An 11026-nucleotide genomic window follows, 5' to 3' on the forward strand; every position below is an offset into this window, starting at 1 on the left:
TTTGACGCAGTTTTGTCAACAAAATCCTGGGCCAGGTCATAAGGATGCCTGCCATGGAGTGTCTTTCGAGCCCACGATTGCTTAATGTTGTCTATGCTTTTTATGTGTTGTGTCATGTCTGTATGATGAGAGTGTAAGTTTAATGGTGTGCTATTTGAGTCTGCTAGAGTTACTGCTTTATGTAATTGTGATGTTTCTTGTTTCCTGTAGAAAAACTGTCGCAGTGACTATATCTGTTTGTAGTGAAGGTTAACTATGTCAATCAGGCCACGTCCACCATCTTTACGTGGAAGGGTTAATCTTTCTATGGCAGATTTATTATGATGATGTTCATGCTTAGTAAGCGTTGTTCTTGTTTTCCTTTGGAGTTGCTCGAGATCTGTGTGAGTCCAATGTATAACTCCAAAAGAGTATGTGAGTACAGGGATGATGTATGTGTTTATTGCTTTAACTGTGTGTTTTACATTTAACTGTGTTCTGAGAATAGCATTTAATCTACTTTGGTATTCTTTAATTAATCTTTGCTTTATTTGTGTATGTTTGGTTAGTTTGGCCTGTTTGAGTCCTACATACTTGTAGAACTTGCCCTCTTCCACAGATTCAATAAGATCCCCATTTCCAAGTGCAAAATCTTCTTTCTTCAGGATTCCTTTTTCTATGTGATTATTATTATTATTATTATCATCATCATCATCATCAAAGAAATTTAAAAAATGAGCAGCCAGACAAGTGATCCTTATCCCCAAAACTGCTTATTCTAAGGAAGCCAGTCCCCCAAATACTCTTATTTTGTTTTTAAATTTAAGTACCAGATGGGAGAATAGGAAAATATTTTTCTCAACTCTCCTAAACAAACACAAGAACACAATAAAACAAAAACACATGAATCACAAATACCAATTGTAACACTTGGAAGTTCAGTGGCAATGGTTTTTTTTTTAAATAGTTTTTCTTATTTATTTAAATGTTGCCAGTTCTCTTAACTTCTAAATTTTACGTTATATCATAGTAATTATTAATGTCACACTAGATAAAACTGTAGAATATGTATTTCTATGTTTTTTGTAACTATATTGCATATTATTCCCTGTTAAATAATGTTTATAATAATAAATTAAACAAAATAATTATAATTGTACAGTTATGTTGATCTCATAATGCTATCACTTCACCAGTTCTGTATCAATATTGCTGAATTATTGTTCCTTCTGCTCAGTATTGATTCTGCTAATAGTTTTTCCAGATTCTACATGCACACAATGTCATGTCTATAACACACTTTCAATTTGGGACAATTTTTTAAAAAGGTTAGACTATGTGACCAGACTCAGATCCCTCTTCTCACTGTCCATGGCAGCCACTGACTTACCCTCAATCTCCTTCATCTGGGTTATGTGGTTTGTGGACATTCCCTAAGGTAAATATACAAATTCGTCTAACTCGTTTCCTAATTGAATCAATTTTTCTTACTTTAATTCCTGTAAAGTTTAGTTTTTCTGATGTGTTTTTAACTTAAGTTTCATTATGGCAACCATGTTGTGATCACTATTGCAGTCTGCACTGAATTAACTTTTTGTACATAATACCCTGACTTATGCGAACCTGGAGTTATGCGATTTTCAAATCTCGTCGATTCGTCTTTTGTTTGTGCGCCACACAACCCTTGATTACTCACTCCCTCCACACTATTGTTCAGCTTACATGTTCGGATGTGTCGCGCGGAATCCACACGTAGCTACAATTTATTTTGTGTTATATATTTCTGTTTGTTATATCTACGGAGACTCGAGAGACTCTACTATGTCATCCAAACGAAGTAGAACTAATTCTTCTGCATCAAACAAAAAAAGAAAAACTTTATCTTTGGAATGTAAAGTTAATATTGGGTATGTTCATAAAGTCGAACGAGTTAAACGGGAATGACGTCATCGTTATTCCTATTTCGTTAGACTTTTCGAACAATTCGTTACTAATGCGTTTAACTCGTTTGACTTTATGAACGTACCCATTATTAAAGACTTCGGTACAAAAATGAAAATTTGTGAATTGGCAAAGAAGTTTCATCTACCGAATTGTCGGTCAGAACAATTATAAAAGGCAAAGAAAAAATTCTCAAAGCTGTGAAAATGCTCAATCTTTAAATTCAAACATCATTTGTAAACATCATGGAATTATCGCTGAGATGGAAACAATGTTAAAATTATGGCGTAATAATCAAGTAAATGTGAAAAATTGTAAAATAATATAGGCCTAATTTTTTATACATATGTATTATCTAAGATTTTATTAAAAATTTTTTTTCTAAATTATTGTTTTCTTTAGTCTCCGGCCCCAATTAAAAATTATTTGTATGTATTTATATGCGAAATTATACCCCGACTTACACAGTCACAGCTCAGTCCCACCTATCGCGTAAGTTCGGGGTATCACTGTATTTTTGACTATGTTTTGTATCAGGAGTTAGTCAAAATGTTATAAGTTTGCCGAGACAGCCGATGTCTCTTTAGAACCTGGGATTTTCCATATACATGCTATAATCTTCTTTTGTGGTATTTGAACTGTGTTACAAATAATATTTTCTACATAGAAATTAGCTAATTTATTTCCTGTCATTCCTCTATTCCAGTCTCTAAGATCCTATTATTTTTGTCCTGCTGACGTCCCAACTTTAGCATTCATAATACCAATTATTAAAATATCCCTTTTGATTTTTATATCAACACATTGTCTAATTTTGCTGTATATTTTGTCAATTATTTTCATCATAATGGTCAGTATGAATACTTGAGTGCAGTATTGAATTGTATTTAATTTTAATTTGGAGACAATTGTTCTACCAAACTTGCCAGTTTCCTTCAATATATTTAGTTATCTGATTTTTAAATATAATACTAATTTCTTTCTCAAGTTCTTTACCACTCAAGTAAATTATTTTGAATCCTTCCTCATTCCTAATATCACCTGATTTTTCCAATATTTATTTATTTATTTCATTAAATTTACAGGAAAAGTCTGAATAGACATTTGATTTCTGCCTCCTTACTAAAACATATATTGTAAAAACAAATAACACTCCTTAAAACAAAAAGAACAAAATAAATAAAATAAAATAAAATCCAGTAACAAATCTTAACAGAGATAAAATGTCTTTTTACATTTCAATTTAAAATCTAAAAGATCAAAATTACAGTATTACGGTTTTGTGATATATGGTAGAAGAAAGATTGTTTGGATAGATTTAAATGATAAAAAGGGGCAAAAATGTAAGTAAATGAGCAAAGTTTTCTTGATGGAATATAAAATAAAAGCAATCTTGATAAATAAGACCATTAAAATATTTGTAATATATTAACCAATCAAAATATTTAATCCTCTTGAATAAAGATGGGAAGCACAGGCAAATTCTGGCAATATTAGAGTCAATAGTAAAAGGCAGATTACATATTTTGTTAAACTTGAGGTATATCTTAATAATAGCAGTAGTAATCTTATGTAAAAGGGAAGGTGCAGCTATTGACCAGATGGGCAATCCATAATCAATGAAAGATTGAAAATTAGCATAAAAAAATGGCCCGTAATGCTCATATATTTCTGAAATTCCAAGGAAGCCATTAAGCCATTAATTCTTAAACATTTGCTGATTTTCTTTCTGAAAAACAAGATTGTACATTCCAAGTTTAAAGCCTTTTGTAAAGAGGATTTCCAAGTTATACTCTTTTCTTTAGCTCCAAAGTTTCCCAAAGGATTTGATTCTGGGACATCATACCGATATAAAGCAGATATCTATTCTACTGTCAATTTTCGGATAAATAAATATGGTGGTTTCTGTGCTGTGGAATATGTCTGCATCTTAAAATCAAAACATCCTACATTGATAATGTGTCAGGTTCCAAAACTGCATGGAGATGAGATTAAGTAAATTTACTAGACCTGAGCCTGCCAGACTTCACCAAAATTTGCAATAAACTCAAAACACGAGCAAATTTGATATATTACCTCAGGTAAAATACCAGTTCTATCAGGATTTCTGACTTGCCCAATGCAAAAATTCTAAACAGCCTTTGCCCTCCCACTTTAATTAGAATCATTAAATTTTATATTCATAATGTTTATTATATATTAATATAAAAATACAGTAGCCCCTTGTTATATTGTGCTTGTCAGGAGACAAAGAAAAAGTGCAATACTGTATAACTGAGTACTAAAAATTCTGGGCTTCTACTAAACAGAAATTCATGCTATGGAATCTCTATCCTCTATTCTTTCATCAGCAAGGATTTCTGATATAAAATAAGCTTATTTTTGCAATACTGAATTTTATTCATGGTTATATCATATTAATTGATGTTTACATAAACATCAGTACCATGAATGCCCATTTAGCATTATTGTTTCTTTAACAATGATAATTAAAGACAAATACTGTCAAATATAAAAACATAATATCAGTTGTAATTTTATTATATGGTACTATATTTCATAATAAATCACTTATTAAAAATTCACGTAATTTATATTTTCCAATAAAAATTATAGATACAATAATTGAAAATTAAAAAAGAAAAATATTGAACATCAAAACTTATAAAATTAAAAAGAGTAAAAATTCTCTAAAAAGTAAAATAGTTACTACTATATAAAAATTTTAGAACTTTCTGTTCAGAAATAAACAAATCTTTTCCTTACACATTACCCAGTGAATTTTAAATTTCATACCTTTATGTGAATTTACACAATACCATCAATTCACATAAACGTGTGAAATTTAAAATTCACAGAAACTTGTAAATGTAGAGACAGTAGGTAAAACCAATAAATAACTTTTAATATCAAAAAGAAACAAAATAAAATAATTGATTTGTCCACCTGTTTTGCATATATAGATCTTGACTAGTGTTACCACCCTTCCAGTTTTCACCCGGACAGTCCAGGAATTAACTCACTGTCTGGGTGAACTATTAATTTTGTCCCGGAATTTCATAGGAATTGTGAAATTATGATGAAACAAAGTTCTTGCAAATATTGTTACAAATTTATACTATTTTAACAGCGAAAGAACTCAGACACTGAAACCCATCTGCAATTCTGCCATGTTAGTCTGTTTACATCGACATGTGGCGCACAAACCCTGTTGACCTTTTTATTTTTATTACTTTTTTTTTTTTGGTTTATACGATAGTACATGTCACAAATAGAACTAAGTTATCTGTACTCATTCTTTCTTAATTTAGGTTACTTACGTTACTCCTATGCAAGTCCCTAGTCCCTAACTGTAACTGATTTAGAACCGGCATGCACGTTATTCTTCGCATTCTAAAATGACATTGCACATGCATCAGGAACTTCTGTTCAAACAAACCTGATGTGCTATCCAGGTCAGCGATTTTCAAAAGATGGCAACACTAATCTTGATCAATTTATTGTTTCATCTTCAGTTAGTTTCAAAGACAATGTTAGAAATAAAATACCATATTTCATTGCATAAAGAAATTCAATGGCAACAGATAATTTAAAATTTATTGATTCAAGTGCTTTTAAAATTTAAGGACCAAAAAAATGTGTGATATATCCAAATCCACAATATAATGAAAGGCTACTGTAATTTAAATATGACAGAAATTTAAAAAACTATTATAAATTATAATTACCACTCATTCCAGGATACATGATGTAAGTGGCAGTAGTGCCCAGACTAATACATACTAATCCAGCAATTGGATTCAGAGGTGACATTCCAAATGCAAGTATATACAAAACATGAGCTATTGCAAATGATAACATTCCCCAAATAAAGTAGCATGGCCAAATTAGAAGGAGATCTCCAAAACAAGAAAATATTAATCCAGTTAAAATTCTTCTAGAGTATGTATGTTTTTCATCTAGACTCATTCCATGTAGAATAACAAATATACATAACCATCCAACCGGTAAGCATTTGATAAGACAAGCAAACCAGGATGGATTATCACCAGGAATGGCTAATACAAAATACACAGCAACAGTCTTGAAGAATGGCACTAATTTTGGTCCAACACTTTTTAACTGAAATTGAAAAAAGTTGAAGTTTTATATAATGAAATAATTAATTCATTATTTTATTATTATTATTTAAAAATAATAACAATATTTTAAGACCATTAAAAACCATCAATTACTATTGAAATTGTTATAGCCTTTTATTGTTAAAGCTGTTTTTAATATCTATAAATCAGTTAATTTTCAGTTCAATAATCATCAGTTGAGACATTCTAAGAAACAAGTTATTGCTTATTATTGCAAGTATTTGGGAAATATTCTGTCTACATTAGTTATACACTTTTATAAACTAAAAAAAATACATTTATATGCTTTAAACTCATCTAATTTTTTGTGTATATTTTAATGATTTTTTTAAACTTCTTTATAAACTTTGTGAGAAGGATATTTTTATGAAAAGGTTTTTGTTAGACAACTACGAAAAACAAATATGTGTAGTAGATGTTAAAAACTCAATTTATTTTCATATGATATAACTATGTACTGGTTCAGTAAAGGATGCCAACTCTAAGCATTCTGGCAGTAACCCTAAACCCAATTGTTGGCAGAATAGTTACAAAAATAAAAATAGCCATGTCACACTAATCCAATACAATAAACACAAATAATTATTACAATAACAATTTTCCTAAAACTAATCCTTAATACTACATTCACTCTAATAAAAGAAAATTGAAAATAGAGATGAGAAGTAGAAAAGATGTGGATAGGATAGGAAAGAATACCCAGGTCATTCAGTTACCATGAGGGCCATGTGTGAGCTTCTTAGACCAAAAAAATACTTGTTCCTATATTCCTTTCTGTTGGTTCTTGAGGGTTTTTGAATAGTTGATTCCAACAGCCGGTCACACATTTGGACTCTTCAAGTGAAAACGCTGGCTCTAACATGCTAACTTTGGTGCTGGAATTTTGAAGTTCTAGGTGCATCCATATCTATGGCACTGGACACTGCAGTCTTTCTCCTTACCAACCCAAAAGTGACCTTCCTTTGCTTCTGTTGTGAATTGCGAGAATTTTGCCATATAGTGCTCCTTTTGGTCATTGTTTAATTTTAAAAATAAGAATTTGGAATGCTAGAGTTTTGGAATGTTTGAAGTTTGTTCTGTTCTGTAAATGTTTCGTTGAAAATAAATGTTCATTGTGCCTTTTTCCATTAGCTTCCTATGTCCTCAGGTAATCTCGCATATGATGATGGTGAATTCTAGGAAGTGACCTTCACTCCAAGAAGAAATAATTATTTAAGATTAAAAATTTCTAGAAGGTAAAAAGAACAAAGAGCAGAGAGCAGGAAAAATTGTCAGAAGAACAAAAGGTCAACAAGAAGTTGTGGCTGTCCACTAATATGGTGGACAGTCACAACTTCTTGAAATTTTCTTTACATGATTAAATAAAAATAAGTAAAAAATTTCAAAATCTAATAAACATAAATAAAAGAAGTTTGTAGATATCTCAAGTTAAATTTTACATTTCTTATATTAAAGTTTGGCAGCATTGAAGTCCACATATCCTTATGAACTGTGATAGATAAAGCATTTGTCAGAGAAATGTACTACTAAAAGTCAGAGATTGTTTACTTGTAATTAAATACAGAAAAAAATGGCACAAAATACCGCCACATCAATGACTAAACCTAACATTCATCCAGCCATGAATGACAACCTATATGAACTGATTCTGGAGTTGGATGAAATTAGTAATGACAGTGCACATTTCTTAGATATATCTTTCAATGGTAAGAGTTTTGATACTAAGGACTATTATAAACCAGACTTCACTTGTATATATACAGTGGTAATATTCAAAATATTTAACAAAGGGTTCGCTAACAGAAAATTTTTCCTTAACAATTTTTTTTCGCTCAAATGGTGCATTAGCAACATTAGCACAAAAACTGACCTTAAGATACCCATATAAATAAAAAAGGGTTAATATTACCTTAGGTTCCAAGATGGCCATGCTTCCGACTGTTTGTGGTTCAGACGGACTCCTCCCAGAGGGGAGCCGCCGGCAGGCCGCTGAGTGCCAAACATCACTAGTTATTTATTCACGGTAGTTCTTGAACAAAATAAAAAAATAAAGTCTACTAAAAATGTATATAATCTAATGGAAACGAAACGAACTTAACAGTAGCGCCGCCATCTTGGAACCTAAGGTAACATTAACCTAAACAGAATATATATTACACACGATGATAAAACTGACATAACTATGTGGTAAGTCACAAACACTGACAAACAAAATGGAAGTTTTCATTAGAAATAAATACAAAACTTTTTCTTGCAATATATCTAATAATAGAAGGGTAAGATTTAACCTCCGAATGAGGGGGTCGCCACCCCCCAAAGGGTAGCCTGACATGTGTTCCGCAGCCATCTCGTATTTTCTCACATGCGTGGGATTGTGGGATCTATCTTATGACTGGATCTAGTCTCAAGAACTCTCTTGAGTTGATCGTGATTGAGTCGATCATTTCAGTTGAGATTGAAATGGTTGAGGGAGGTCGCACCAAGGCGAAAGGGATATAAGGCTCTAGTTTATTAGTGTTACAGAGTATAATACATATATTTTAATATATTTTTTAAAAGAAACAAAACCACTGAGAAATGTTACGTGTGTTTAACAAGGTTCGGAAAACTTTGAAAATGTTAACAACGGGTTCAGCTGAATCTGTGCAAACCCGCTGAATATCACCACTGTATATATATACCAGCCAACTCCAACAATCTTTTTAACTACAACACCCTTTAAAGCCATTACAAAAACAGTCTACACTCATTGTAATAGAATGAAGGACATAAAAGCAAAGCCAAGCAATTGCAAATATAGCTACAATGCAATAGCTACCCAAAGGCTGAGTCTATAAGTTAGCCCATAGACAGGAAGCAAGAGTAATACAACATGGCAGTGCACTGAGAGGTGCTCACATTGATATTGCAGCACTACAAGAATCTATTTCCCACTGTAAGATTGTGACTTATGATTGTCACATGCATACTATATATAAGGAAATTGCATCGCATATGTGTACATGATTAACTTAAAGACATACTTCCATGTTTAAGCTTCTTAGAAATGAGAAGGATCCAAGTGATTTCAGCACAGTGCCAGATGTTTATAAAATACAGTCGGCCCCCCTATAACATTGCTGATTATTCTGTTTTATATGAATTCCATGTTGTACGAGTCACTTAGATTTTACAAATACGTGTGCTGGGCTGTGAACAGCTCACGTATTTGTAAAATCTAAGTGACTCATACAACATGGAATTCATATAAAACAGAATAATCAACAGTGTTATAGGGGTTCGACTGTACCTCTAAGGCAGGGGTCTCCAAAGTGGTCAATACCGACCACAGGGGTCAATATGACATTGAGAGGGGTTGATTTGGGCTTAGATGTCAATCGGGAATCAATGGAAAAAAGTTAATTAAAAATTACTAATATAATAAATAACTAAATATTTTCTGTAGAAGTTGAAAACATCAAATGTAACTGTTAAAATACTAAAACATTACTGTCTATTGGTGTTAAAACACTTTTTATTAACACAAGCACTTTCAACATTTCCATAATGTCATCCTCAGGTAAAAGAATACAGCTTTAGAACAATTCAATTTTTAGAAAAAGGAGCACTACATATTTAAAATGAAAACTGTATTTTGGAATACAATGTTAAATAAATTTAAACTACAACAATAACATGCACATAGAGATAAATCTGCATAGAAAATAATAAAAATTACATAAAACAAAATGATAAAGGGAGATAACATAAGTGTTAAATGCTCAAATTTTTAAAAAGCAATACCCAAATTCCTAGAATATTCAATGTAGATGTATTACATAGTTCCATCTTTTCAATAAATACTGACTCCCAGATAAAAGTAACTTTTTTGTCACCAGAATGCAAAAGTAATGAAGTCTTACTCCATTTCAGGATACAATTCTTTTCTACCACACTTCTTGAAAGTTCAGTAGTGCACCTGTTGTTATGGATCTTGCTCTGGTGTTCAGTAAGACAGATTTGTAATTTTCTTGTTCCAGCAACCACTTGTTTGAGATGACATGTCAAGTTCAAGTTGCAGTATCTCTAACTCCTCGTATCTTTGGAATTTGGTGAGAGTGCTGTGGAGCTTGATATGTGAACTACCATTGCTCCAGGTGGAGCTAACAAAAATTATAAAAAGGTAATTCAAACACATGTCCATACCTTTTTGTTCTGTGCTTCATCAGTTACGAACCATTCAATCTCAACCAAGCATCGACCAATAGTTTCTGTCCAGCATTCTATCTATAAGATGATTAATTATATTACGATAATTATGACCATTACGATAATTATCCCAGAGAAATCTAATCATGGCTTCTTAGAAAGTAATCTAAGATTAAGTAAGAATGCCAAATTTCAACGTAAAATTCCAAAAATGCATAGTATGGGCATTAAAGGATGAATTAATTAAAACAGTTTATTCTGTTATTAATCCACAACCATAAATCTATGTTGTTTTGAAGAAATAAAAAGCCATTATTTATTATTCATTAACAAATCCTGTATAATCCATGTACAGTACAAAGTATATATTTACTAGGAGATGAGCTTGGCATTGCTCAGGCAAAAAGTAATGATAGCAAATATTAAGTTTATTATTTTATAGCTGATCTTACCCATTTTCACCAGATGCAAGAATTAGGTTCCCATCTTCTGAGACTAATTAGAGATTTTTAGATGGATCTAAAAATATATTCAATTTCCTGCAAAAACTGCATTTAAAATAATACAGTAGAACAGAGTTCTTCAGGATAATCCTTAACCACATCTCTCTCTCCACACAGAGGTGAATTCTGAAAAATATCTTCTTAGTGTACATTTTCATGACATACCCTGTGTACCAGTTTTCAACTCCTAACCATTTGAGCTCTGTGCTTATCATCATCATCATCAATTTTATCATCATTAACCCATCTTGATTATATATATAGTGGTAATAT

At 31.5% G+C, this 11026-nt stretch overlaps 1 protein-coding gene across 1 annotated transcript in view; it reads right to left on the reverse strand.

The window, feature by feature from the left end:
* LOC111627606 (lysoplasmalogenase-like protein TMEM86A) overlaps positions 1-7992 on the reverse strand; it is a 20113-nt gene extending 12121 nt beyond the window's left edge. Inside the window, exons 1-2 of the mRNA XM_023371193.1 lie at positions 7972-7992; positions 5649-6042 (exon numbers count right to left, since the gene is read on the reverse strand). Of these exons, the coding sequence (XP_023226961.1) occupies positions 5649-6042; positions 7972-7992 (415 nt within the window). The remainder of the gene's footprint in view (positions 1-5648; positions 6043-7971) is intronic.
* Between the last annotated feature and the right edge of the window lie 3034 nt (positions 7993-11026).

This window comes from Centruroides sculpturatus, unplaced genomic scaffold, assembly GCF_000671375.1.
Source record: "Centruroides sculpturatus isolate CEXI.00-Female unplaced genomic scaffold, Cexi_2.0 scaffold357, whole genome shotgun sequence".
NCBI lineage: Eukaryota > Metazoa > Arthropoda > Arachnida > Scorpiones > Buthidae > Centruroides > Centruroides sculpturatus.